Below are 20,818 nucleotides of genomic sequence, written 5' to 3' on the forward strand. Positions count from 1 at the left end.
GGGCATCTGAGCACTGCTCAGCAAGAGCTAAAGGGCCCCTGGGGGGCAAGAGGCTGTGGCCAGACTCTGCTGAGTGGTGCCCAGGGCCAGGCCAAGGGGCACTGGGCACAAAGTGGAGCCCAGGAGGTTGGAGGCGAAGAGGAGGAGAAAGTTGTTTGTTGTGAGGGTGCTGGAGGGCTGGAGCAGGCTGCCCAGAGAGGTTGTGGAGTGTCCTTGTGTGGAGAGCTTCCAACCCCCCCTGGGCATTGTGCCCCTGGGCAAGCTGCTGTGGGTGCCCTGCAGGAGCAGGGCTTGGACTGGATGAGCTCCAGCGGCCCCTCCCCACCCCCATTCCAAGGCCACCTGCAGCACACGCAGCACAAATTCCCAGGTTTATTTGGGTATAAATTAGGTCTGGAGCAGACAGCAGGGGGGGGTTGGGGTTATTGCACTGCAGCACACAGCTACAAGCCAGGGCACAGAGCTTGGTTTTGTCCCATGGAGCACTTCAGGCTGGGCTCAAGAGGCACTCAAGAAGGTTGGTGGAGGGGGGAGAAAGGTTGCAGGAAAGCGCAAGCAGCCACCAGTATCTTCCAGTCTGAACTGGGGGGTTTGTCTCCTTTTTTTGCCAGTAGATAGAGCTGAGGCCAGCAGGCAGGATGCTGCCTTGCTTCAGAGCAGGCAGAGCTCTGCAGCTCCTGCCCAAACGCTGCTCCAAGAGTCCCAGTGATGACCAGCAGGGACCTTAAGGCAACAGAGCAGCTCCCAGGTTTGGTTTCTCAGCTTGGGTGGAGCTGCCCCCAGCAGCAGTTTACGCAGGCAGAGCCAAGGCTGCCGCCAAGCAGCGCTCCCCCTGCTCCCTTCTGACAAAAATCCCCCCCCTGCCCTGATCTAAAACCTTCAAAGCAGCTCAAAAATGCCTTCAAGCCCCCCTAGAAGGCCAGCAGGTCCCCTGCTCTGCCCACCCCACCCTGTGCAGCATGAACAACACAAAGCTCTGGCCTCAGTCTCCCCCGAGGGAGCCGGCATCACCTCAGCCAGGATGGAGGAACCCAGGGCAAGAGCTTTTTCCTGGAGAAAGGAATCTTATCCCCAAAAAGCCTCCTTGCTGCTGCTGTTCCCTCATCCTGCTCTGCACTACCCGGGAAGGACAAGGTGGGGCTGGGGTAAAGCAGCTTCTGCTGGGACACAGCCACTGGGTGGGGCTGGCTCTAGGCCTTCATGAGTGCTGCCACCACGGCCTTGGCGTTGAGGCTGCGCAGGTCGCAGTAGGTCTGCCCAGTGCCCACGAAGACGATTGGCTTGCTCGTGATGTAGGTCATAGAGATGGCAGCACCCACCTGCAGAGCACAGCACAGCTCCTCAGTGCCCAGCCCCTCAGTGCCCAGCCCCCCAGGAGCCTCCCCACAAACCTCCTCTGACCTCCCACCTGCTCCTGCTCTCAGGAGCTGCTCTGCTTTAAATGGCTTCCATCAGGAGGAAAGCAGCTGGGGTGGCACAGAAGTGCCCCAGGGTGGGCACTGCCCAGCTCAGTCCCCAGCAGGCCTCCTCCTGGGGCCCTCCTCACCTTGTCATCGATGGTATCGAACTTGGTGAGGACGATGCCGTCGATGAGCCGTGGAGTCTGGGCCATGGAGTGATCAGCCAGGGCCTTGTTGAACTTCACCTGAGGGGGACAATGGATCCCAGAAACATTTGTGGTGCTGCCACTGGTCAGAAGATAGAATCATGGAATGGGTTGGAAGGGACCTTAAAGATCATCCAATTCCAGCCTCCTGCCATGGGCAGGGACACCTCCCACCAGCCCAGGTTGCTCAAGGCCTCATCCAGCCTGGCCTTCATCACCTGCAGGCTTGGAGCCTCCACACCTTCTCTGGGCAAGCTGTTCCAGTGTCTCACCACCCTCGGGAAGAATTTCTTCCTAATGTTCAATCTCAATCCAGCTTCTTCCAGTCAGAAGCCATCATCCCTGTCCTGTCACTCCATGCCTTTGTCAAAAGTCCCTCCCCAGCTCTCCTGGAGGCCCCTTCAAGGCCTGCAAGGTCACCAGAAGGTGTCCCTGGAGCCTTCTCCTCTGCAAGCTGCCCAAGCCCAACTCTCTCAGCCTGGCTCCCAGCAGAGGCTTCCAGCCCTGCCAGCATTGCTGTGGCCTCCTCTGGCCCTGCTCCCCCAGCTCCCTGTCTGTGCTGTGCCGAGGGCTCCAGAGCTGCCCCAGCACTGCAGGGGGGGGGTCTCAGCAGCTGGAACCTCCCCACAAACCCAACAGAACTGAGGTTCCTCCTCCCAACCCAACCCTCCAGGCCCCCTGGGTGCTCACCAGCTGATCCACAGCCTCATTCCCCACCAGCGCTTCCCCAACAAAGAGCACCAGGTCCGGAGCATTGACGGCGATGAGCTTGGCCAGCGCGGCCATCAGGGGAGCGTTGTCCTGCATGCGGCCGGCAGTGTCCACCAGCACCACGTCGAAGCCCTGATTGCGAGCTAGGCAGGCACAGAATCACAGAGTGTCAGGGGCTGGAAGGGACCTCGAGAGATCATCCAGTCCAACCCCCTGCCAGAGCAGGGCCACGCAGGGCACACAGGAACTCATCCAGGTAGGTCATGAATACCTCCAAAGAGGGAGACTCCACAACCCCCCAGGGCAGCCTGCTCCAGGGCTCTCTCACCCTCACAGGGAAATTTTTCTTCCTCCTGTTTCCATGGAACTTCCTATGCCTCAACTTCCACCACTGCCCCTTGTGCTGGCATTGGGCATCACCCAGCAGAGCCTGGCTCCAGCCTCTGGGCACTCAGCCTTTAGGTATTTACACAGAGCAGCGTCAGGTGAGCAGCTCCCTGGGGCCAGCACAGGCTCCCCGCCGCCTGCCCAGCCTCCCACCCACCGTAGGCGATGGCCTCCATGGCGATGCCGGCAGCGTCCTTGCCGTAGCCTTTCTCGTAGAGCTGCACCATGGTCCTGCCGCCGTGGCTCTCGGGGGGGTGCAGGGCCAGCAGGCGCCGCGTGTGTGTGCGCAGCTGCTCCACGGCGCCGGCGCGGAAGGTGTCACAGGCAGCGATCAGCACACTGAAGCCATTCTCGATCAGCCAGAAGGAGATCTGCAAGCGCCAGGCAGAGCACAGAACTGCCAGGGCTGGAAGGGACCTCAAGGCTCAGCCAGTCCCAACCCCCCTGCCATGGGCAGGGACACCTCACACCACAGCAGGTTGCTCACAGCCACATCCAGCCTGGCTGCAAAACCCTCCAGGGATGAGGCTTCCACCACCTCCCTGGGCAACCTCTGCCAGTCTCTCACTACCCTCATGGGGAAGAACTTCATCCTAACATCCAATCTCCATCTCCCCACTTCTAGTTTTGCTCCATCCTGCCATGGAACATGTTTGCTGCCTTTGGGTTCTCCTGCAGATCACAGAATCACCTGCTAGGAAGACACCTCAAGATCTCTGAGTCCAGCCATCACCTAACATCTCCCTGCACACAACTCTTCAACCATTTGGCTTTGAAACACCTCCAGGGATGGGGACTCCACCACCTCCCCGGGCAGCCTGTTCCAATGTCTCACTATCCTCATAGGATCACAGAATCAGCCAAGCTAGAAGAGACCTCCAAGATCACCAATCACCCAACCCTAACTGATCAACCAGACCATGGCACCTAGTGCCTCATCCAGGCTTTGCTTAAACATCTTCAGGGATGCTGACCTCACCCCCTCCCTGGGCAGCCCATCCCAAGGACAATCTCTCTGAGAAGAACTTCTTGTTCAGGTCAAGTCTAAACCTCCCCCTGCACAGCCTGAGACTATGTCCTCTTGTTCTGGCACTGGTGGGGGAAGAACTTCTTCCTAACATCCAATCTGAGTCTCCCCACTTGTAGTCCTGCTCCATTCCCTCCCAGTCCTATCACCCAAGCCCACGGCAGCCCCTGCCCAGCCTCGGCAGCCTCGTCCCCAGAGTGCCAGGAGGAGGGTGCCCGACCTTGGCCAGGTTGGTGGACTTGCCGACGCCGTTGACGCCGCAGAAGGTGACGACGTACGGCCGGCGGTGCCGCTGGGCCTCCATCACGTCGCGCAGGACGTCCACGCGGCGCTGCGGCTGCAGGATCTGCACCAGCGCCTCCTGCAGGGCCTGCTTCACTGTCGAGGTCACGGCTGGGAAGGAGGAGATGGAAGGACTTCAGGCCCCTGGGGAGCACCCTGGAAGGCCAAGCCATGAGCAGGGGGCTGGGTGGGCACTCACTGGTGAAGGTTCCCATGACCTTCCCTTCCAGCTTCTTGGCCACCGACTCACAGAGCTGCACCGCGATCTCGGCTGCCACGTTCTTGGCTTCGGGAGATAGGAGGTGGAGGAGTTAGGGCTGCTGAGGAGGTTACACAGCAGCAGCAAGGGAAGGAGGGAGACACCATGGCAGGATCCCCACCAGGCCAGACCATATCCCCATGTGGATGGACAATCCCAGAGGTGAGACAGGAACCAACCACAGTTCCTCTGGGCAAGAACCAGAGGCTGCCACCCCATGCCACGACTGCCACCCCGAACCACGGCTGCCACCCCATGCCAGGGCTGCTACCCTATGCCAGGCCCTGCTCAAGGAACCACCTCAAGCCAAGCTGCTCACAGCAGACCCAGACATACCAATCAAGTGATCCTTCATCTTCTCCAGCACGGGGTCCATGTCCTCCCTAGTCAAGCTCTTGGAGCCCACCAAGCCTTTCAGCATGCCAAACATGCCCCCCAGGCCACCACCCTTCTTTGCACTGTGGAAAAACAGAGGAGCTACCTTCAGGAAGGAGAAGCCAGATGCAATTAGAGCCCACCATGACCCCAGTTTGTCCCAGCTATGTTACTGGTTGGACTGGAAGATGAGATCCAAGAGACATCAAGGAGCTGCAGGAGCCTCTAACCTGGGTTTGGAAGTGTTCTGAGTGACCTTCTCCTCCTCAGCTTCATCCTCACTCTCATACTCCAGGTCGTAGAGGCGGCCGGGCTCCCGATTGCGATCCCCCAGAGCCTGCGAGTGGGCAAAAAGTCACAGCCTGGGAGTCAGCTGCAGAAAAGATCCTGCACAGGCCACTGCCTGGCACCTTCTGAGCCTGCCCTGGAACCCAGGCCATGCCCAGGCGGCTGTGGCCTCCCCACTCACTGTGTCGCGGTCAAACTCCTCGGCCGGCACGGCCTCGGCGCTGCCATTGGTGGCAGAGTTGCTGTAATCCAGAACTTTGGCATTGGAGTTGCCCAGGTCCCACACCCTGGGCTTCTTTCCTTTCTCCTTCTGGGCCTCAGGCTTGGGAGATTTGCTGAAACAGAAGAGCAGGAGCAGGCTCTGGTCAGTGTGGGGATGCCACAGCCATGGCCACAGAGCCCTTGGGAGCTGGCAGTGACCAGCACCAATGAGAGCAGAAGGCAGAAACTGAGGTAAACAGAGCTGAGTCTGTCTGCAGGGTTCAATGATCTGAACTTGAAGGCCGTCCCTCAAGCCAGGGGTTGGTGTCCCTTGGCAGGCTGGAGAGCTGGGGACAACCTCATGGAGTTCCAGCAGGGCAAGGGCAGGGTCCTGCCCCTGTGGAGGAAAAACCTCCTGCAGCAGCACAGGGCAGGGGGGAGCTGCTGGGAAGCAGCTGCAAGGAGAAGGAGCTGGGAGTGCTGGGGGCCAAGAAGGTGCCCAGGAGCAGCAATGTGGGCTGGGGGCCAAGAAGGCCAAGGGTGTCCTGGGGGCATGGAGAAGAGTGTGGGCAGCAGGGCAAGGGAGGTTCTGCTGCCCCTCTGCTCTGCTCTGCCCTGCTGAGGCCACAGCTGCAGTCCAACAGTTGTTGTGAGGGTGCTGGAGAGCTGGAGCAGGCTGCCCAGAGAGGTTGTGGAGTGTCCTTGTGTGGAGAGCTTCCAACCCCCCCTGGGCATTGTGCCCCTGGGCAAGCTGCTGTGGGTGCCCTGCTGGAGCAGGGCTTGGACTGGATGATTTTCCAGCCCCCACCATGCAGGGATTCTGTCAAAAGCAGATCTGGACCTCTCCAAGGCCCAACCTGGGTTTCTGGGTCTCCCAGGGAAGGGATCAAGCTCTAGTACCCTTCCAGGACCCTCTTCCCAGTCTTCCCAGCACACAAAGAAATAAAAGGAAAATACAGCCCAGGTCTGACTCTCTCCAGGGGTCACCATAAGGAGAAACTCAGCCATGGCTGAGGGACAGGAGGAGGAGCTGGTTTGAAGCACAGGAGGAATGACCATGGCCTCCTCACCCACCTGGATTTCTCTGCAGCTTTCTTGTGTCTCCTGAAGAATTCCTCCCGGTTCTTCTGCAGGATTTCATCCTTGGTCAGCTCCTCCTTGTCCCCAGCTCCTGGGGGCTGCTTGTCACCTGCAGATGCTTTCCCAGGTGCTGTGACAGCTTCAGCTCCTGACGGAAAGAGGCCCCAGGTGAGCTCAGAGCAGGGTCTGGGTGCTAGGAGAGAACTGGGGATGCGCAGGCTGGGCCATGGAGCTCTGGGCCACTGAGCTGTGGGCCACCTCCTGTCCGTCCTTAGGATCCTCCCCACCCACTCACCCTCCTTTTTGGAACCTTTGCTCTTCTTGTTCTTGACTTTCTCCTTTGGTTTCTCCCCTCGGGTTTCTATCATACACTTGACAGTCTTCTGGGACTTCAGAGACTGCTCAAACGTCTTCATGACCGTGGGGGCTCGGACTCTGCTGCTCTCCTCTGCATCCCTGAGGAGAGGGCACCCCTTAGCCTCCCTTCCAGCTCTGCCCCTCAGCCCCCTCCCGGGCTGGGTGGCAGTGGGAGAGGTGAGGCAGGGCCAGGTACCGGAGGAGGCGCAGGAAGTCCTCTTTGAAGTCAAAGGTGCCGTTGAGGAGCCCCAGGGCTCCCTTCTGCTGGAACTCATTGCGGTACTTGTCCCGGAACTCCTTGTGCACGTCGTCTATCAACTTGTCCACGTAGGTTAGGGTCAGGATCTTCTGAAAGCCAACCTGCAAAGCAGCACAGGCTGGGGGGGCGCTCTGGGGGCCCACTGCTTTGCAGGAGCTGGCAGGAGAGGAAGGGAAAAGCTTCCCCTGGGGGCAGAGGAAAAGCTTCCTGGGGTGGGGGGGGAACAGAGGAAAAGCTTCCCCCGGAGGGAGGGGGGCAGAGGAAAAGCTTCCCCCGGAGGGAGGGGGACAGAGGAAAAGCTTCCCCCGGAGGGAGGGGGGCAGAGGAAAAGCTTCCCCCGGAGGGAGGGGGACAGAGGAAAAGCTTCCCCCGGAGGGAGGGGGACAGAGGAAAAGCTTCCCCCGGAGGGAGGGGGGCAGAGGAAAAGCTTCCCCCGGAGGGAGGGGGGCAGAGGAAAAGCTTCCCCCGGAGGGAGGGGGGCAGAGGAAAAGCTTCCCCCGGAGGGAGGGGGACAGAGGAAAAGCTTCCCCCGGAGGGAGGGGGACAGAGGAAAAGCTTCCCCTGGGCTCAGGACCTCCTCTCTAACCTGCAGCTCTCTACCTTCAGCAGCCCTCAGGCTGTTTCCATCCCCACTCCCCTTTAAAATGCTCTTCAAAAGGAGAACCAAACTTGTCCCAGCTGCAGCTGTGGCAGGTGGCAGCCAAGCCAGGTAGGGCCAGGACAGCTCTGCCCTAATCTCTAGGGTTGTGTGGATTTAGAGATAAGAGATGGGGAGGAAAATGGTCCCTGAAGGAACAGGGATGGAGGCTTTGCTGGGAGATAAAAAAACCACCTGCTGGGCAGGCCCAGAGAGTGGTGGGCAAAGGAGTTAGCTCCACTGAGGCTGCTCACAGAGGTTGTCCCCAGGGCTCAGTGCTGGGCTCAGGTCTCTTTAATGTATTTAACAATAGACAAGGAGATCAAGGCTCCCTCAGGCAGTTTGCAGCTGGCACCAAGCTGGGTGGGAGGTTGACCTGCTGGAGGGTTGGAGGTTCTGCAGAGGACCTGGCCAGGCTGCAGGGATGAGCCAAGGCCAATGGGAGGAGGTTCAACAAGGCCAAGGACTGGGTCCTGCCCTTGGGGCACAACCACCCCAGGAAGGCTCCAGGCTGGGGCAGAGGGGCTGGAAAGTGCCCAGCAGGAAAGGCCCTGGGGGTGCTGGGTGGGCAACAAGGGCACCAGCAGCCTGGCCTCGGGGCCAGCAGGAGCAGGGCAGGGACTGTGCCCCTGGACTGGGCACTGCTGAGGCCACCCCTTGAGTGCTGGCTTCAGTTCTGGGCTCCTGACTGCCAGAAGGACATTGAGAGGCTGGAGCAGGAGCAGAGAAGGGCAAGGAAGCTGGGGAAGGGTCTGGAGGGAGCTGGGGATATTCAGCCTGGAGAAAAGGAGGCTGAGGGGAGACCTTCTGCCTCTCTCCAACTCCCTGAGAAGAGCTTGGAGCCAGGTGGGAGTTGGTCTCCTCTCCCAAGGAACAAGGGACAGGCCAAAAACTAATGGTCTTGGGTTGCCCCAGAGGAGGTTTAGGTTGGACATGAGAAGAATATTTTTCACTGAAAGGGTTCTCAGGTCCAGGCTGCCCAGGGAGGTGTTTGAATCCTTAGCCCTGGAGACATTTAAAAGCCGTAGAGCTGTGGTGCTGTGGGAGATGGATTTGGTAGTTAGAGAAGGGTTGGACTGGACAGGCTTCAAGAGCTTTTCCAATCAACTTCAGGATTCTAATGAGATTTAATCTTGCCACAGATGACTAAGTAAGTCACTAGCACCACTGAGAGACACCAAGAGACACCCACCCACTACATCCCACCGGCCTGGCTGCACCAGGGTCAGCACTCAGCTACTGAGACCCTCTCAGCCCACCTCTGCCCTACCCTACCACCCCCACCAGGCCATTCCACAGCCACCACCAGCTCCTTGGTGAGGGCAGAGCCAGCCCCACCTCACCCACGCTGAGCGCTGCTGGCACAGGGAGGAAGAAACCAAGGTGCCAAGAAAAAGCCTCTCGAGGTCACAGAGGCTCTGCTGCTCCTCTGCCCAGCTGGAGTCACCAAAGCCTCTGTGCCATGGTGCCCGCCACTCCCCGTGCCAAACAGGGAGGCTGCCAACAGCCTCAGCCCCTCAGGAGGGCACCGGGCAGGCTCCTTGCCCCCAAGCACAGGTGCAGAGCCCATTTTTGGGGGGCAGCCCCCCCAGTCTGTGCCTGTGGGGGCTGGGGGACGTCACTCACCACAAACACCAGCTCAAACTGGTTGTCCAGCTTGTACTTGAGTGTGAGGGCCTCATGGGTGAAGGAGTTGTTGCCACCTCGCTCCTGAGGGAGAGGAGCCATCAGCAGGGGGGTGTCAGCAGCAAGAACCATTCCCCCCCCTGCCATCCAGGCACTCCCCTCTCCCCAAAAATTGGCCCAGCACCCCTTATAGGAGCTCAAGCCCACCCCGCAGGGCAGGTGGTCCCATCCTGTCTCTCCAAAACGGGTCAGCTCTTCCCCCTGTGTCTCCCTGCCCACCCCCCAAGCAGATGGTCCCCTCCATCCTCTGCCCCCCAGGCAGGTGGTCCCCTCCATCCTCTGCCCTCCAGGCAGGTGGTCCCCTCCATCCTCTGGCAGATGGTGCTGACTGCTCCCTCCTCAGCTAGATGGCTCTAACTGTCCCTCCCCCCGACAGACTGTCCCAGCCACTTACCCCCGCCAGGCAGATGGTTCCACAGCCCCCACCCATCCCACAGGGATGATCCCAACTGCTCCCCCCTACCTCAGCTACGTGGCCCAGCCTGTCAGCCCCGGCAGGCAGGATGTTCCCAGCTGCCTCTCCTACCTCAGGCAGATGGTCCTGCCTGTTGCCTCATCCTCAGACAGATGTTCCCAACTACCCTCGTTCCCAGACAGATGTTCCCAACTAGCCCCCCTCTCCACATGTTCCCAGCTGCCTCCTTTTCCAGACAGATGTTCCCAACCACTCCCTCTTCCCAGACAGATGTTCCCAAATATCCCCGTTCCCAATGTTTCCAACTACCTCCGTTCCCAGGCAGATGTTCCCAGCTGCTCCCCCCCCCGCCTCAGGTAGATGGTCCTGCCTGGATCCCCCCACCAGATGGTCCTGCCCGCTTCTCCCTCCCCAGGCAGACAGTTCCGACCGCCCCCCCTCCCCAATCAGACGTTCCCGGGCATCCTCACTTCCCAGACAGATGATTCCAGCTGCCCCCACCACCACCCCAAGCAGCCGCTCTGCCTGTGTCACCCCCTCTCTCTGGCCGCCGCTCCCAGCCGCCCCGCCCGGACCTGGAGGAGGACGGAGCGGATGAGGGCGTTGACGGGCGCGGTGGCGGCGGCAGCAGGCCCGCGGACGCCCTGGAAGCACCAGAGGACGAGGCCGCCCTTGCTGAAAATAGTGAAGAAGTCGAGCATGGCGGCGGCGGCGCCGGGCCCGGCTCCGCGCACACGTCGCACTGCCCCCAGCGCTTCCGCCGGAAGTCGCCGCCCATTGGCCGAGGGGGCGGAAAAGGGGAGGGGCGACGGCGGGCCAATCGGGAAGGGGGAAGGGGGATGTGGGTCCGGTTATTGGGGGGGAAGGGGGAAAGGACAGGACCGGCTGGAGGCTTGGATCCAGTAGAGTCTCTCAGGGGTCGATACTGGGTCCAGAGCTGTTCAATATCTTCTTCAGCGACCTGGCTGAGGGCATAGAGGGCACTGCCAGGCAGTTTGCTGGTGACACCAAACTGGGAGCAGTGGTGACAGCCCTCAGGCTGTGCTGCCATCCAGCCAGACCTGGACAGGCTGCAGAGCTGGGTGGGGAGAAAGGGAATGGAATCCAACAAGGGCAGGGGAGAGTATGGTGAAGGACAACCACATGGAGCAGGAGAAGTTGGGGACTGAGCTGTTGGAGAGCAGTGCAGGGGAAAGGGTCCTGGGGCTCCTGGTGGCCAGGATGATGCCCCTGAGCCAGTGATGTGCACAAGAAGGCCAAGGGCAGCCTGGGGTGAATCAGAAGAGCTGTGATGAGTAGGTCAGAGAGATTTTCCTGCCCCTCTGCTCTGCCCAGTTCTGGTCAAGAAGGTCAAGAAGGACCTCAGGGATCTGCTTGAGAGAATCCAGGCCAGAGGCACAGAGCTGCTGCAGGCAGTGGAAGATCTCCTGTGAGGACAGCTGAGGGAGCTGGGGCTTGGAGCTGGGAGCAGAGGAGCCTGAGGGCTGCCCTCATGGCTGGGGATAAAGCTGTGCAGGGCTGGAGCCAGGCTCTGCTCAGGGATGGCCAAGGACAGCACAAGGGGCACTGGGGGCAAGCTGGAGCAGAGGAGGTGCCCTGGGAACAGGAGGGGAAACTTTGTCCCTGTGAAGGTGCCAGAGGCTGGAGCAGGCTGCCCAGAGAGGTTGTGGAGTCTCCTGCTCTGAAGCCTTTCCAGCCGCCTCCGGATGTACTCCGTGTGCCCTGCCCTGCTCTGGCAGGGGGTTGGGCTGGGTGAGCTCCAGAGGTTCCCTTCCAACCCCTTCCACGCAGCGGTTCAGTGAGTGGGCGTGGCTACGGCTGTGCGGGTGGGCATCCGTCCGGGGGCGTGTCCGCGCCGCTGGGGGCGTGTCCAGCCGCGGCATGCTGCGCCCGGGGTGCGTGCGGTGCTTTCTCTGTAGGGCCGGAACCAGGGTCCTCCCGGAGGGCTCCCTATGGGGGTCTCTGCGGGGGTCTCCGGTCCCTCGGAGGGCTCCTGGCCGCGCCCTCCGCACCTCTGCCCCGCTCCGAACTGACATCATCCGGGGTGAGAGGCGGAGGGGGGTTCCTTGCAGCACCCGGGCGGGATTTGGGGGTCACAGGGCGAAGCGGGGGTCATTGGAGGACGGGAAGGATTTTGGGAGTACTGGGGGGGGGTCTGAATCTGGGGGTTACGGGGGACGTTGGAGGGTACTGGAAAGAATTGGGGGGGTGTCTGTGGGAATTTTGGGGGTCACGGGGGGGCGAGGGGACTGTTAGAGGATTCCCGGGAAGAATGGGGGTTCCGGAGGGATCTGGGGGATCACTTGGAAAATTGGGGATGATAAGGGGAATTGGAGGGTGGTCTGTGGGGATTTTATGAGGTTCTGTGGGAATCGGGAGGGGTCTGTGGGGATCTGGGGTCATGGGGGTTGTTGGAGGGCACTGGGGGGAATTGGGGAGGGGGTCACTGTGGGAATCTGGGGGGTCACTGCGGGAATTGGGGGGTCTTGAAGGGAATTGGAGTCTTGAGGGGAATTGGAGAGGGGTATGAGGGGATTTGGGGGTCACTGTGGGAACTGGGGTGTCTTGAGGGGAATTAGAGGGGGGTCTGTGGGGATTCAGGGGTTCCCAGGGTGAACTGGGGGATTCTGGAAGGAATTAGGGGGGCCTTGAGGGGGGTCATTGGGTGTTCTTGGGGTCCAATGGGGGGGGTCACAGGGGGCATTGGGAGGGCCCAAGGGGTTGTGTGGGGGGAGTTGTCTATGGGGATTAGGGGGAGTCACTGGGGAGTATTGAGGGAAGTCCCAGAGGGGGAATGAGGTTTTCTGTGGGGATTTGGGGGATCAGAGGGAACATTGGGGGTCACCGTGGGAAATGGGAGGGATGGCTGGAAATGAGAAGGGGGTATATGGATGGGGGGGGTCATAGAGGGTTCTAGAAGGGCTGGACTTGGGTCCCTGGGAAGTGGGGGAGTTCTCAGAGGGGAATGGGGGGTGGGGCAGAGGGGTGTCCTGGGGAGCCTTGGTGGGGGGCTGGGGGTCCTTGAGAGTACTGGGGAGGGTCCAGGGGAAACTGGAGCGGGGGTCAGGGGTGTCCAAGAAGGGACTGGGCAGCCCCACGGATATGGGGGGTTCCTGTCCCAGGGGCCAGAGGCAGATCTTGGGGCGACCCATGAGAGACTGGTGGTGACCCCAGAGGAGTCCCAGAGAGTCCTGGGGGGATTCCAGAGGACTTGGGGAGATCCTAGCACAGGGTCCCAGAGAGGCATGGGGAAGGCACTCAGAGAACTGCGGTGAAACCAGGGGTTGCAGAGGATGCTGGGTGGGGGCTGCCAGCTCTGCTCCCCCCCAAGCCTGCCGGCTTGGGGGGGAGCAGAGCTGGCAGCCCCCACCTCCCCTCAATGCATTACCAGAGCTGGGGCGGAGTCTGGAGCGCCTGGGTCAGACCCTGAAGGATCAGATGCCGGCGCTGAGGCCAGGGGGCTGGGGTAGCTGGACCCCCCCGGGGGGCCCCGCAGGCCCCCGTCCCCCCGAGGAAGCCGACGTGGTGGTGGTAGGGGGCGGCGTGCTGGGCTGGTCCGTGGCTTACTGGCTGAAGGCGCTGGAGGGGCAGCGGCACGGCATGAAGGTGCTGGTGGTGGAGAGAGACCCCACGGTGAGCCTGCCCCGGGCCGGGCTGCAGCCCTGGGGGCGGGGGGTGCCCCTCCTGCTGGCTTTGCAGCCTGCTTGATGCTGGGCAAGGGCTCTCCTCCTGCAGTACTCCCAAGCCTCCACGGTGCTGTCTGCGGGGGGGATCCGGCAGCAGTTCTCTCTGCTCGAGAACATTCGCATGTCTCGCTTCTCCGCCGCCTTCCTGCGCTCCATCAACGTCAGTGAGGGGGGGCTGAGGGGGCTGGGGGGGTTTGCTGGGGGTCCAGCCCCCTCACCAGAGTGCCCCTTCCCCTCCCAGGAGTACCTTGGGGTGCCCAACGAGCCCCCCATAGACATCCAGTTCCAGCCCTCGGGGTACCTCTTCCTCGCCCCCGCAGAAGCTGCTGCCAGGCTGGAGGCCACTGTCCAGCTCCAGAGGTGGGGGACACACAGAGCCCCCCACTCGGTGTGGGGTTTTTTGAGAGGGGGGAGGTCTCAACCTGACCCTCCCTCTGCATGCTGCTGTCCCCAGGGAGGAAGGGGCACAAGTGGCTCTGCTGTCCCCAACCCAGCTGAAGGAGAAGTTCCCCTGGATGGACACAGAGGGGGTGGCTGTGGCCTCCTATGGTATGGGGGTGGTGTGGGGAACCCCCCTCAGCACCCTTCCCCATCCCCTTCTCCATCCTCATCCCAATCCTCATCCCCATCCTCACCCTCACCCCTATCCTCTTCCTCATCCACATCCTCATCCTCCTCCCCATCATTATTTCTACCCTCATCTTCATCCCCATCCTCCTCCTCCTCTTCATCCCCATCCTCCTCCTCCTCTTCATCCCCATCCTCCTCCTCTTCATCCCCATCCTCATCTTCACCCCCACTTTCATCCCCATGCTTCTCCTCATCTCTGTTCTCATCTTCATTCCCATCTCCACCCCCATCCTCGTCCCTGTCCTCCTCCTCCTCCTCCCCATGCTCATCCTTCACCTTCATCCCCATCCCTGTACCCTTTTTCATCTTCTTCATTCCCATCTACATCTCCACCTTCCTCATCCTCCTCCTCACCCCCCATCTGCATCCTCATTCCCATTTTCATCCTCATGCCATTCCCATCTGCAGCTCCATCCCCAGTGGATGACTCCTTGCTCCCAGCTGTCTGTCTGGGAGGGAGGGTGCAGCCCCCCAAGGTTATTCTGGGGGTGACTCTGTGCTTGCCCCCAGGTCTGGAGGATGAAGGTTGGTTTGATCCCTGGACCCTCCTCAACGCCTTCCGCCGCAAAGCCACATCCCTGGGGGTCCACAGCTGCTCCGGGGAGGTGCGAGGTGAGGAAGGGGCAGGTACCCCCATGTGGCCCCCACCCCAAAACCCCCAGGACCCCCCAGCTCACCCCCCCTGAAGGCTTTGTCACCTCAGCTAGGGACCTGACGCAGGGGGGACCGTCGCCAGCATCTGCACGCATCAAATACATCCATGTGAGTGCTAGCCTGGCCCCCACCCCACCCTGGGGGGTCCCCACGAGTGTCCCTGACCCCCCCAGTGTCCCCTGTGTGTGTCCCCCCAGATCCACATGCAGGACAGCCTGGAGTACCAGCCTGTGGCTTGTGCCATCGTGGTCAATGCTGCAGGCGCCTGGGCCGGGAAGCTGCTGGAGGAGGCAGGGGTGCCTGAGGGGCTGCTGCAGCCCCCCCTGCCCATCCAGCCCAGGAAGAGGTGAGCAGGGCATTGGGGGTGTCACAGGGTGGGGGGCACATCCCAGTACCCACCATATGTCTTCAAGGTTAGGGGTCAACCCCTTGGTGCTGGATTCTGGGTGTCACAGTTTGGGAGGGCACATCCTGTAGCCACCATCCCTGTATCAAGCTGGGTGAAACCCTCAGTGGTGGTTTTGGGGTGTCACAATTTGGGGAGGCACATCCTGTAGCCACCATCCCTCCATCACGGTGGGTGAACCCCTCAGTGATGGTTTTGGGGTGTCACAATTTGGGGGGGCACATCCTGTAGCCACCATCCCTCCATCAAGCTGGGTGAGCCCCTCGGTGCTGGGGTTTGGGGTGTCACAGTGTGGAGGGTCACATCCTGGCATCCTCCAACCCTCCTTCAAGATTTCTGGGGGGACCTGTCAGTCAGTGTTGATTTTTGGGGTGCCATAGTTGGGGGGTCACATCCTAGCACCCATCCCTCATCTTAAGGGCAGGAGGGGTGAACCCCTTGGTGCTTTGTTTTAGCTGGGGGGACCCCAAAGCTTCCACCCAGTGCTCAGGAAATGGCAGGGTTCTGAGTGGGGAGGGGTCAGCAGAGCCACCTGGGCAGGAGGGTAAGCCTGGGTCTGCCTGGCAGCATGGTGGCCAAAGTCCCTTGCAGGCAACCTTGGAGGACCATAGAGTGCAGGGAGGTTGGACCTTGCTTGAGGGAAGTCCAAAAGGCACAGGGAGAGGCCCCATGTGCCTGGAGCTGAGCTGGCAGGAAAGGGCCTGCTGAGCTCTGGCGGTGCTTGGGGGGGCAAAGGACAGTTTGTGAGAGCAGCCTTGCAGGGAAGGACTTAGGGGTGCTGAGGGGGAGAAGCTGGCCAGGAGCCAGCAATGGGCACTGGCAGCACAGAAGGCCAAGGGCAGCCTGGGCTGCAGCCAAAGCAGTGTGGCCAGAGCTGGAGAGAGAGGATCCTGCCCCTCTGCTCTGGGGAGACCTCACCTGCAGGGCTGGGGCCAGATAGAGAATCACAGAACTGCCAGGGCTGGAAGGGACCTCAAGGCTCAGCCAGTCCCAACTCCCCTGCCATGGGCAGGGACACCTCACACCACAGCAGGTTGCTCACAGCCACATCCAGCCTGGCTGCAAAACCCTCCAGGGATGAGGCTTCCACCACCTCCCTGGGCAACCTCTGCCAGGCTCTCACCACCCTCATGGGGAAGAATTTCTTCCTAACATCCTATCTCAGTCTCCCCACTTCTAGTTTTGCTCCATCCCCCCAGTCCTATCACTCCCTGACACCCTCAAAAGTCCCTCCCCAGCTTTCTTGGAGCCCCCTTCAGATGCTGGAAGGCCACAAGAAGGTCTCCCTGGAGCCTTCTCTTCTCCAGACTGAACAACCCCAACTCTCTCAGGCTGTCCTTGTAGGAGAGGTGCTCCAGCCCTCTGCTCATTTTGATATGGAGCCCTCAACACAAGAGGGACATGGACCTGCTGGAGAGGGTCCAGAGGAGGCCACAAAGATGATCAATCAGAGGCTGGAGAACCTCCAGGGAGACCTTAGAGCAGTCTTCCAGTATCTGAAGGGGCTCCAGGAGAGCTGGGGAGGGAATGTTCAGAAGGGACACAATGGTTTGAAACTGGAGCAGGGCAGTGTTAGGTTGGACATCAGGAGGAAGTTCTGCACAGTGAGGGTGGGGAGACACTGGAACAGGCTGCCCAGGGATGTGGTTGAGGCTCCATCCCTGGAGATCTTGAAGGTCAGGCTCAACAAGGCTCTGAGCAGCCTGCTCCAGTTGGAGATGTCCCTGCTGCCTGCAGGGGTCTGGACAGGATGACCTTGGAGTTGACCTTGTCTGACAATGGCTGAAGATGAGCCAAGGGGTGCCCAGGTGGGCAAGAAGGGCACCAGCAGCCTGGCCTGGAGCAGCAATGGTGTGGGCAGCAGGAGCAGGGCAGGGATTGTGCCCCTGGACTGGGCACTGCTGAGGCCACCCCTTGAGTGCTGGCTTCAGTTCTGGGCTCCTGACTCCCAGAAGGACATTGAGAGGCTGGAGCAGGAGCAGAGAAGGGCAAGGAAGCTGGGGAAGGGTCTGGAGAAGAGGGCTGGGGAGGAGCAGCTGAGGGAGCTGGGGGTGTTGAGCCTGGAGAAGAGGAGGCTGAGGGAGACCTCATTGCTCTCTGCAGCTCCCTGCAAGGAGGCTGGAGCCAGGTGGGGGTTGGGCTCTGCTCCCTAGTCTCAGGTGGTAGGAGAGGAAATGTCCTGAGCTTGTGCCAGGGGAGGCCTAGGTAGGTAGGGGTGAACCCCCTGGTGCTTTATTTTGAGGGGGGTCATGGCTGGGGAGGTCACATCCCAGCACCCACCTCCCACCTTCAAGGCAATGCCCAACCCTTCAGTGCCATTTTTCAGTGGGCACAAACCCCCCCATCCCTATTCCCCTCCATTTAGCAGAGTCAGGGGAGGTGCACCCTGACCCTTCCCCTTATACATTTTGGGGGTGTCCCCCTGGAACCTCCCAGGTATTTGTTCTCCTGGCACTGCCCCGACGGCCCTGGCCTCTCCTGCCCCTTTGTCATTGACACCTCCGGAGCCTATTTCCGCCGGGATGGCATCGCTGGCAACTACATTGGTGGCATGAGCCCCCCTGAGGTGAGCCCCCAGGGGGGGTCCCCTAAATTACTTACCCCCCCCAATTGATTACTTAACCCCCCTCAATTTATTATCTCCCTCCTAATTCATTACTTAACGCTTCCAATTTGTCATTTACCCCCTCCTGGAGTTATTACTTAACCCCCAATTTATCACTTAACCCTTTCAGCTTATCACTTAACCCCTTAATTTATTAAGCCCCTTAATTATTTACCCCTGCAGTTATTATTTGACCCTTCCAGTTTATTATTTAACCTCTTTTTGCTTACCCCCCCAAAATCATCGACTCTTTCAGTTTAACCTCTTATTTAATCCCCTTAATTATTTAACCCTTTATTACTTAACCCCTTACTTACTCAACCCCCTCAATTACTATTTGACCCTTTCAGTTTATTTAACCCCTTAATTCATTTCTTAATTCCCCAATTATCTGATCCTTTCAGTTTATTATGAACCCCCCCATTAACCCTTGCAATTTATTATTTAACCCCTTATTAACTTTTATTAACCTCCCCACATCATTGTTTGACCTTTTCAGTTTATTTAACCCCTTAATTTATTATTTAACCCCCCACCAATTGCTATTCAACCCTTTCAGTTTATCACTTAACCCCTTAATTTATTACTTCACCCCTAAATTTATTACTTGACCCCTTATTATTTAACCCCTTATTATCACTTAATTTATTATTTACCACCCCAGAATCACTATTTGACCCTTTCAGTTTATTACTTGACCCCTTAATTTAGTACTTAATCCCTTTAGTACTTAACCCCTTGATTTAGTACTTAACCCCTTATTCATTTAACCCCTTATTATTTACCCCCCAAAATCATTATTTGACCCTTTCAGTTCATTACTTAACCCCTTAATTTATTACTTAATCCCTTGATTATTTTACTCATTATTTTACCCCGCAATTTATTATTTATCCCCCAAAATCATCATTTGACCACTTCAGTTTATTACTTAACCCCTTAATTTATTACCTTGATTTATTAACTCCTTGATTTGTTATTTAACTGCTTATTATTTAACCCCTTATCATTTTGCCCCTTAATTTATTCTTTATCCCCCCAAATCATTATTTGACCCTTTCAGTTTATTACTTGACCCCTTAATTTATTACTTGACCCTTTCAGTTTACTACTTGCCCCCTAATTTACTATTTAACCCCTTAATTATTATTTACCCCCCTGAAAAATCATTATCTGACCCTTTCAGTTTGTTACTTAACCCGCTGATTTATTACTTGACCCATTGATTTATTATTTAACATCATAACATTATTTAACCCCTTATTATTTACACCCCCAAAATCACTTTTTGACTCAGTTTATTACTTACTCCCTTCATTTATTACTTAATCTCTTGATTTATTATTTAACATCTTAAATTATTTAACCCCTTATTATTTTACCCCTTATCATTTACCCCTCCAAACCCACTATTTGACTGTTTATTCCTTAACCCCTTAATTTATTTCTTAACCCATTACTTAACCCCTTAATTTATTTCTTAACCCCTTATTACTTAACCCCTTGATTTATGACTTAACCCTTTAGTTTATCATTCAACACACATGCACACACCCAAATTCATCATCTGACTCCCCCCCAACGCTGTATCCCAGGATGAGGAACCAGACCCGAGCGACCTCTCCGTGGACCACGAGTTCTTTCCGGAGCGGCTGTGGCCGCTGCTGGCTCGCCGGGTCCCAGCCTTCGCCGCCCTGCGGCCCCGCGGCTCCTGGGCAGGCTACTACGACTACAACTGCTTCGACCAGAACGGGGTGCTGGGCCCTCACCCCCGGCTGGAGAACTTCTTCGTGGCGGCAGGGTTCAGCGGGCACGGCCTGCAGCACGCCCCCGCCGCCGGCCGGGCGCTGGCAGAGCTGCTGCTCAGGGGCCGCTACGAGAGCCTGGACCTGGCGCGGCTGGGCTGGCAGCGCCTGCTGGACGGCACCCGGCTGGAGGAGGACGGCGTGGTGTGAACGGGGGCCACCGCCGGCAGGAAGGGCTGGGACACGGTGCCGGGGGGCTGGGACAGGCTGATGAGGGGCTGGGACACTGCTGGGGAAGGGGGGACACAGTGCTGGGGGACTGGGACACACTACTGGGGGGGATTTCGATACGCTGCTGGGGAAGGTGGGACACAGTGCTGGGGGACTGGGACACGCTGCTGGGGAAGGTGAGACACAATGCTGGGGGACTGGGATATGCTGGGGGGCAGTGGGACAAGCTGCTGGGGGAACTGGGACACACTGCAGGGGACACCGCCGGGATGCAGGGGACTGGGACTGCTCGGGGGAGTGGGACACGCTGCTGGGGGCACTGCTGTGGGGCTGGGACACACTGCTGGGGGCACTGCTAAGCTGCTGTGGGGCTGGGACACGCTGCTGGGGACACCGCCGGGCGGATGAGGGGCTGGGGGGGCTGGAGCATGATGGTAGAAGAAATGGGGCATGGCCGTGGAGGAAATGGACATGGGAGCAGGACCTGTTCTGACTCCTCAACTACCTCCAGACCCCTTGCCGACTCCATCTCAACTGCTTCCCAACCCCTTCCTGGACTGGTGCTGTTGCCCTGCAGGAATAAATGGGACAGCTGCTGTGTTCTGGGGGTTATATGGGAGAGGTGGGGACCCTCCCAGTTCCCCCCCTACTCACCCAGCTCCAGTTAACTATGTCACAGTTATCCACCCACTGTCCCCTTTTCACCCCCAATATCTTTGTTATGCACACCCTCAGTGTACCCATTATTTCCTCATGGTCTCCTATTGCCCCCACACCCCCAGCCCCACTGTCCCCACTTCCAGTATCCCCACTGTCCCCTGCCCCAGTGCCCCCATTATCCCTGTCCATTGCACCCAGGCCCAATGTCCCCATTATCACCCCAGTGTTCCCCTTAATCCCCAGGGTCCCCACACTGCCCCCCAGACCCACTATCTCCAGTGTGCCCATTAGCCCTTATTCCCCCCACTGCCCCCATTATGTTTTGGTACCTCCAGTCCCATTGCCGCCATTATGTTCCAGTACCCCCAGTCCCACTGCCCCCATTATGTTCCAGTATCCCCAGTCCCACTGGCCCCATTATGTCTCCATTGCGTCCAGCCCCAGTGTCTTCATTATCCCCTGCTGACACTCCAGTGTCCCCATTACCCCCATTGCCTCCAGACCCAGTATCCCTATTGCCCCCAGTCCTAGTATTCCCATTATCCTCCAGTACCCACCAGTGTCTCCAGTCCCAGCAGCTCTATTACCCCCCATTACCCCCAGTATTCCCATTATCCTCCAGTACCCACCA

General features: G+C 58.9%; 2 protein-coding genes across 4 annotated transcripts; one reads left to right on the forward strand and one right to left on the reverse strand.

The window, feature by feature from the left end:
• Positions 1 to 363: 363 nt before the first annotated feature.
• On the reverse strand, positions 364 to 10,271 carry SRPRA (SRP receptor subunit alpha). Of its 3 annotated transcripts, none has more exons than XM_054395635.1 (14): positions 10,146 to 10,271; positions 9,096 to 9,179; positions 6,770 to 6,933; positions 6,512 to 6,672; positions 6,211 to 6,364; positions 5,117 to 5,270; positions 4,878 to 4,984; positions 4,609 to 4,730; positions 4,213 to 4,299; positions 3,952 to 4,124; positions 2,862 to 3,075; positions 2,297 to 2,460; positions 1,547 to 1,645; positions 364 to 1,319 (listed from the first exon to the last, which is right to left on the reverse strand). In XM_054395635.1, the coding sequence occupies exons 1-14, from the start codon at positions 10,269 to 10,271 to the stop codon at positions 1,191 to 1,193; spliced, it is 1,938 nt and encodes a 645-aa protein (XP_054251610.1). In that variant the 3' UTR covers positions 364 to 1,190. The 3 variants fall into 3 exon arrangements, with proteins under 3 accessions (XP_054251610.1, XP_054251612.1, XP_054251613.1); XM_054395637.1 differs by having other exon boundaries at positions 4,878 to 4,960; positions 5,105 to 5,270; XM_054395638.1 differs by lacking the exon at positions 9,096 to 9,179 and having other exon boundaries at positions 4,878 to 4,960; positions 5,105 to 5,270.
• FOXRED1 (FAD dependent oxidoreductase domain containing 1) lies at positions 10,270 to 19,506 on the forward strand. The gene is made up of 11 exons (XM_054395579.1): positions 10,270 to 10,415; positions 11,490 to 11,614; positions 12,962 to 13,203; positions 13,306 to 13,416; positions 13,498 to 13,616; positions 13,711 to 13,805; positions 14,397 to 14,498; positions 14,575 to 14,648; positions 14,738 to 14,886; positions 17,383 to 17,512; positions 19,147 to 19,506. The coding sequence occupies exons 1-11, from the start codon at positions 10,270 to 10,272 to the stop codon at positions 19,504 to 19,506; spliced, it is 1,653 nt and encodes a 550-aa protein (XP_054251554.1).
• The last annotated feature ends 1,312 nt before the right edge of the window (positions 19,507 to 20,818 follow it).

The sequence above is a fragment of the Indicator indicator genome, chromosome 34 (genome assembly GCF_027791375.1).
Source record: "Indicator indicator isolate 239-I01 chromosome 34, UM_Iind_1.1, whole genome shotgun sequence".
NCBI classification, from domain to species: domain Eukaryota; kingdom Metazoa; phylum Chordata; class Aves; order Piciformes; family Indicatoridae; genus Indicator; species Indicator indicator.

What these genes read in the sequence shown, in the direction of transcription:
- FOXRED1 (XM_054395579.1), top strand. Translation starts at nt 10,270, where the DNA reads ATGGCGGCGGCGGCGCCGGGCCCGGCTCCGCGCACACGTCGCACTGCC. An exon ending in CCTTCCTGCGCTCCATCAAC is followed by an intron (nt 13,417 to 13,497) that starts GTCAGTGAGGGG and finishes TTCCCCTCCCAG; the next exon opens with GAGTACCTTGGGGTGCCCAA. An exon ending in CTGCTCCGGGGAGGTGCGAG is followed by an intron (nt 14,499 to 14,574) that starts GTGAGGAAGGGG and finishes CCCCCCCTGAAG; the next exon opens with GCTTTGTCACCTCAGCTAGG.
- SRPRA (XM_054395635.1), bottom strand. Translation starts at nt 10,271, where the DNA reads ATGCTCGACTTCTTCACTATTTTCAGCAAGGGCGGCCTCGTCCTCTGG. An exon ending in CAGAACACTTCCAAACCCAG is followed by an intron (nt 4,731 to 4,877) that starts GTTAGAGGCTCC and finishes GTTTTTCCACAG; the next exon opens with TGCAAAGAAGGGTGGTGGCC. An exon ending in AGTCCACCAACCTGGCCAAG is followed by an intron (nt 3,076 to 3,951) that starts GTCGGGCACCCT and finishes TGGCGCTTGCAG; the next exon opens with ATCTCCTTCTGGCTGATCGA.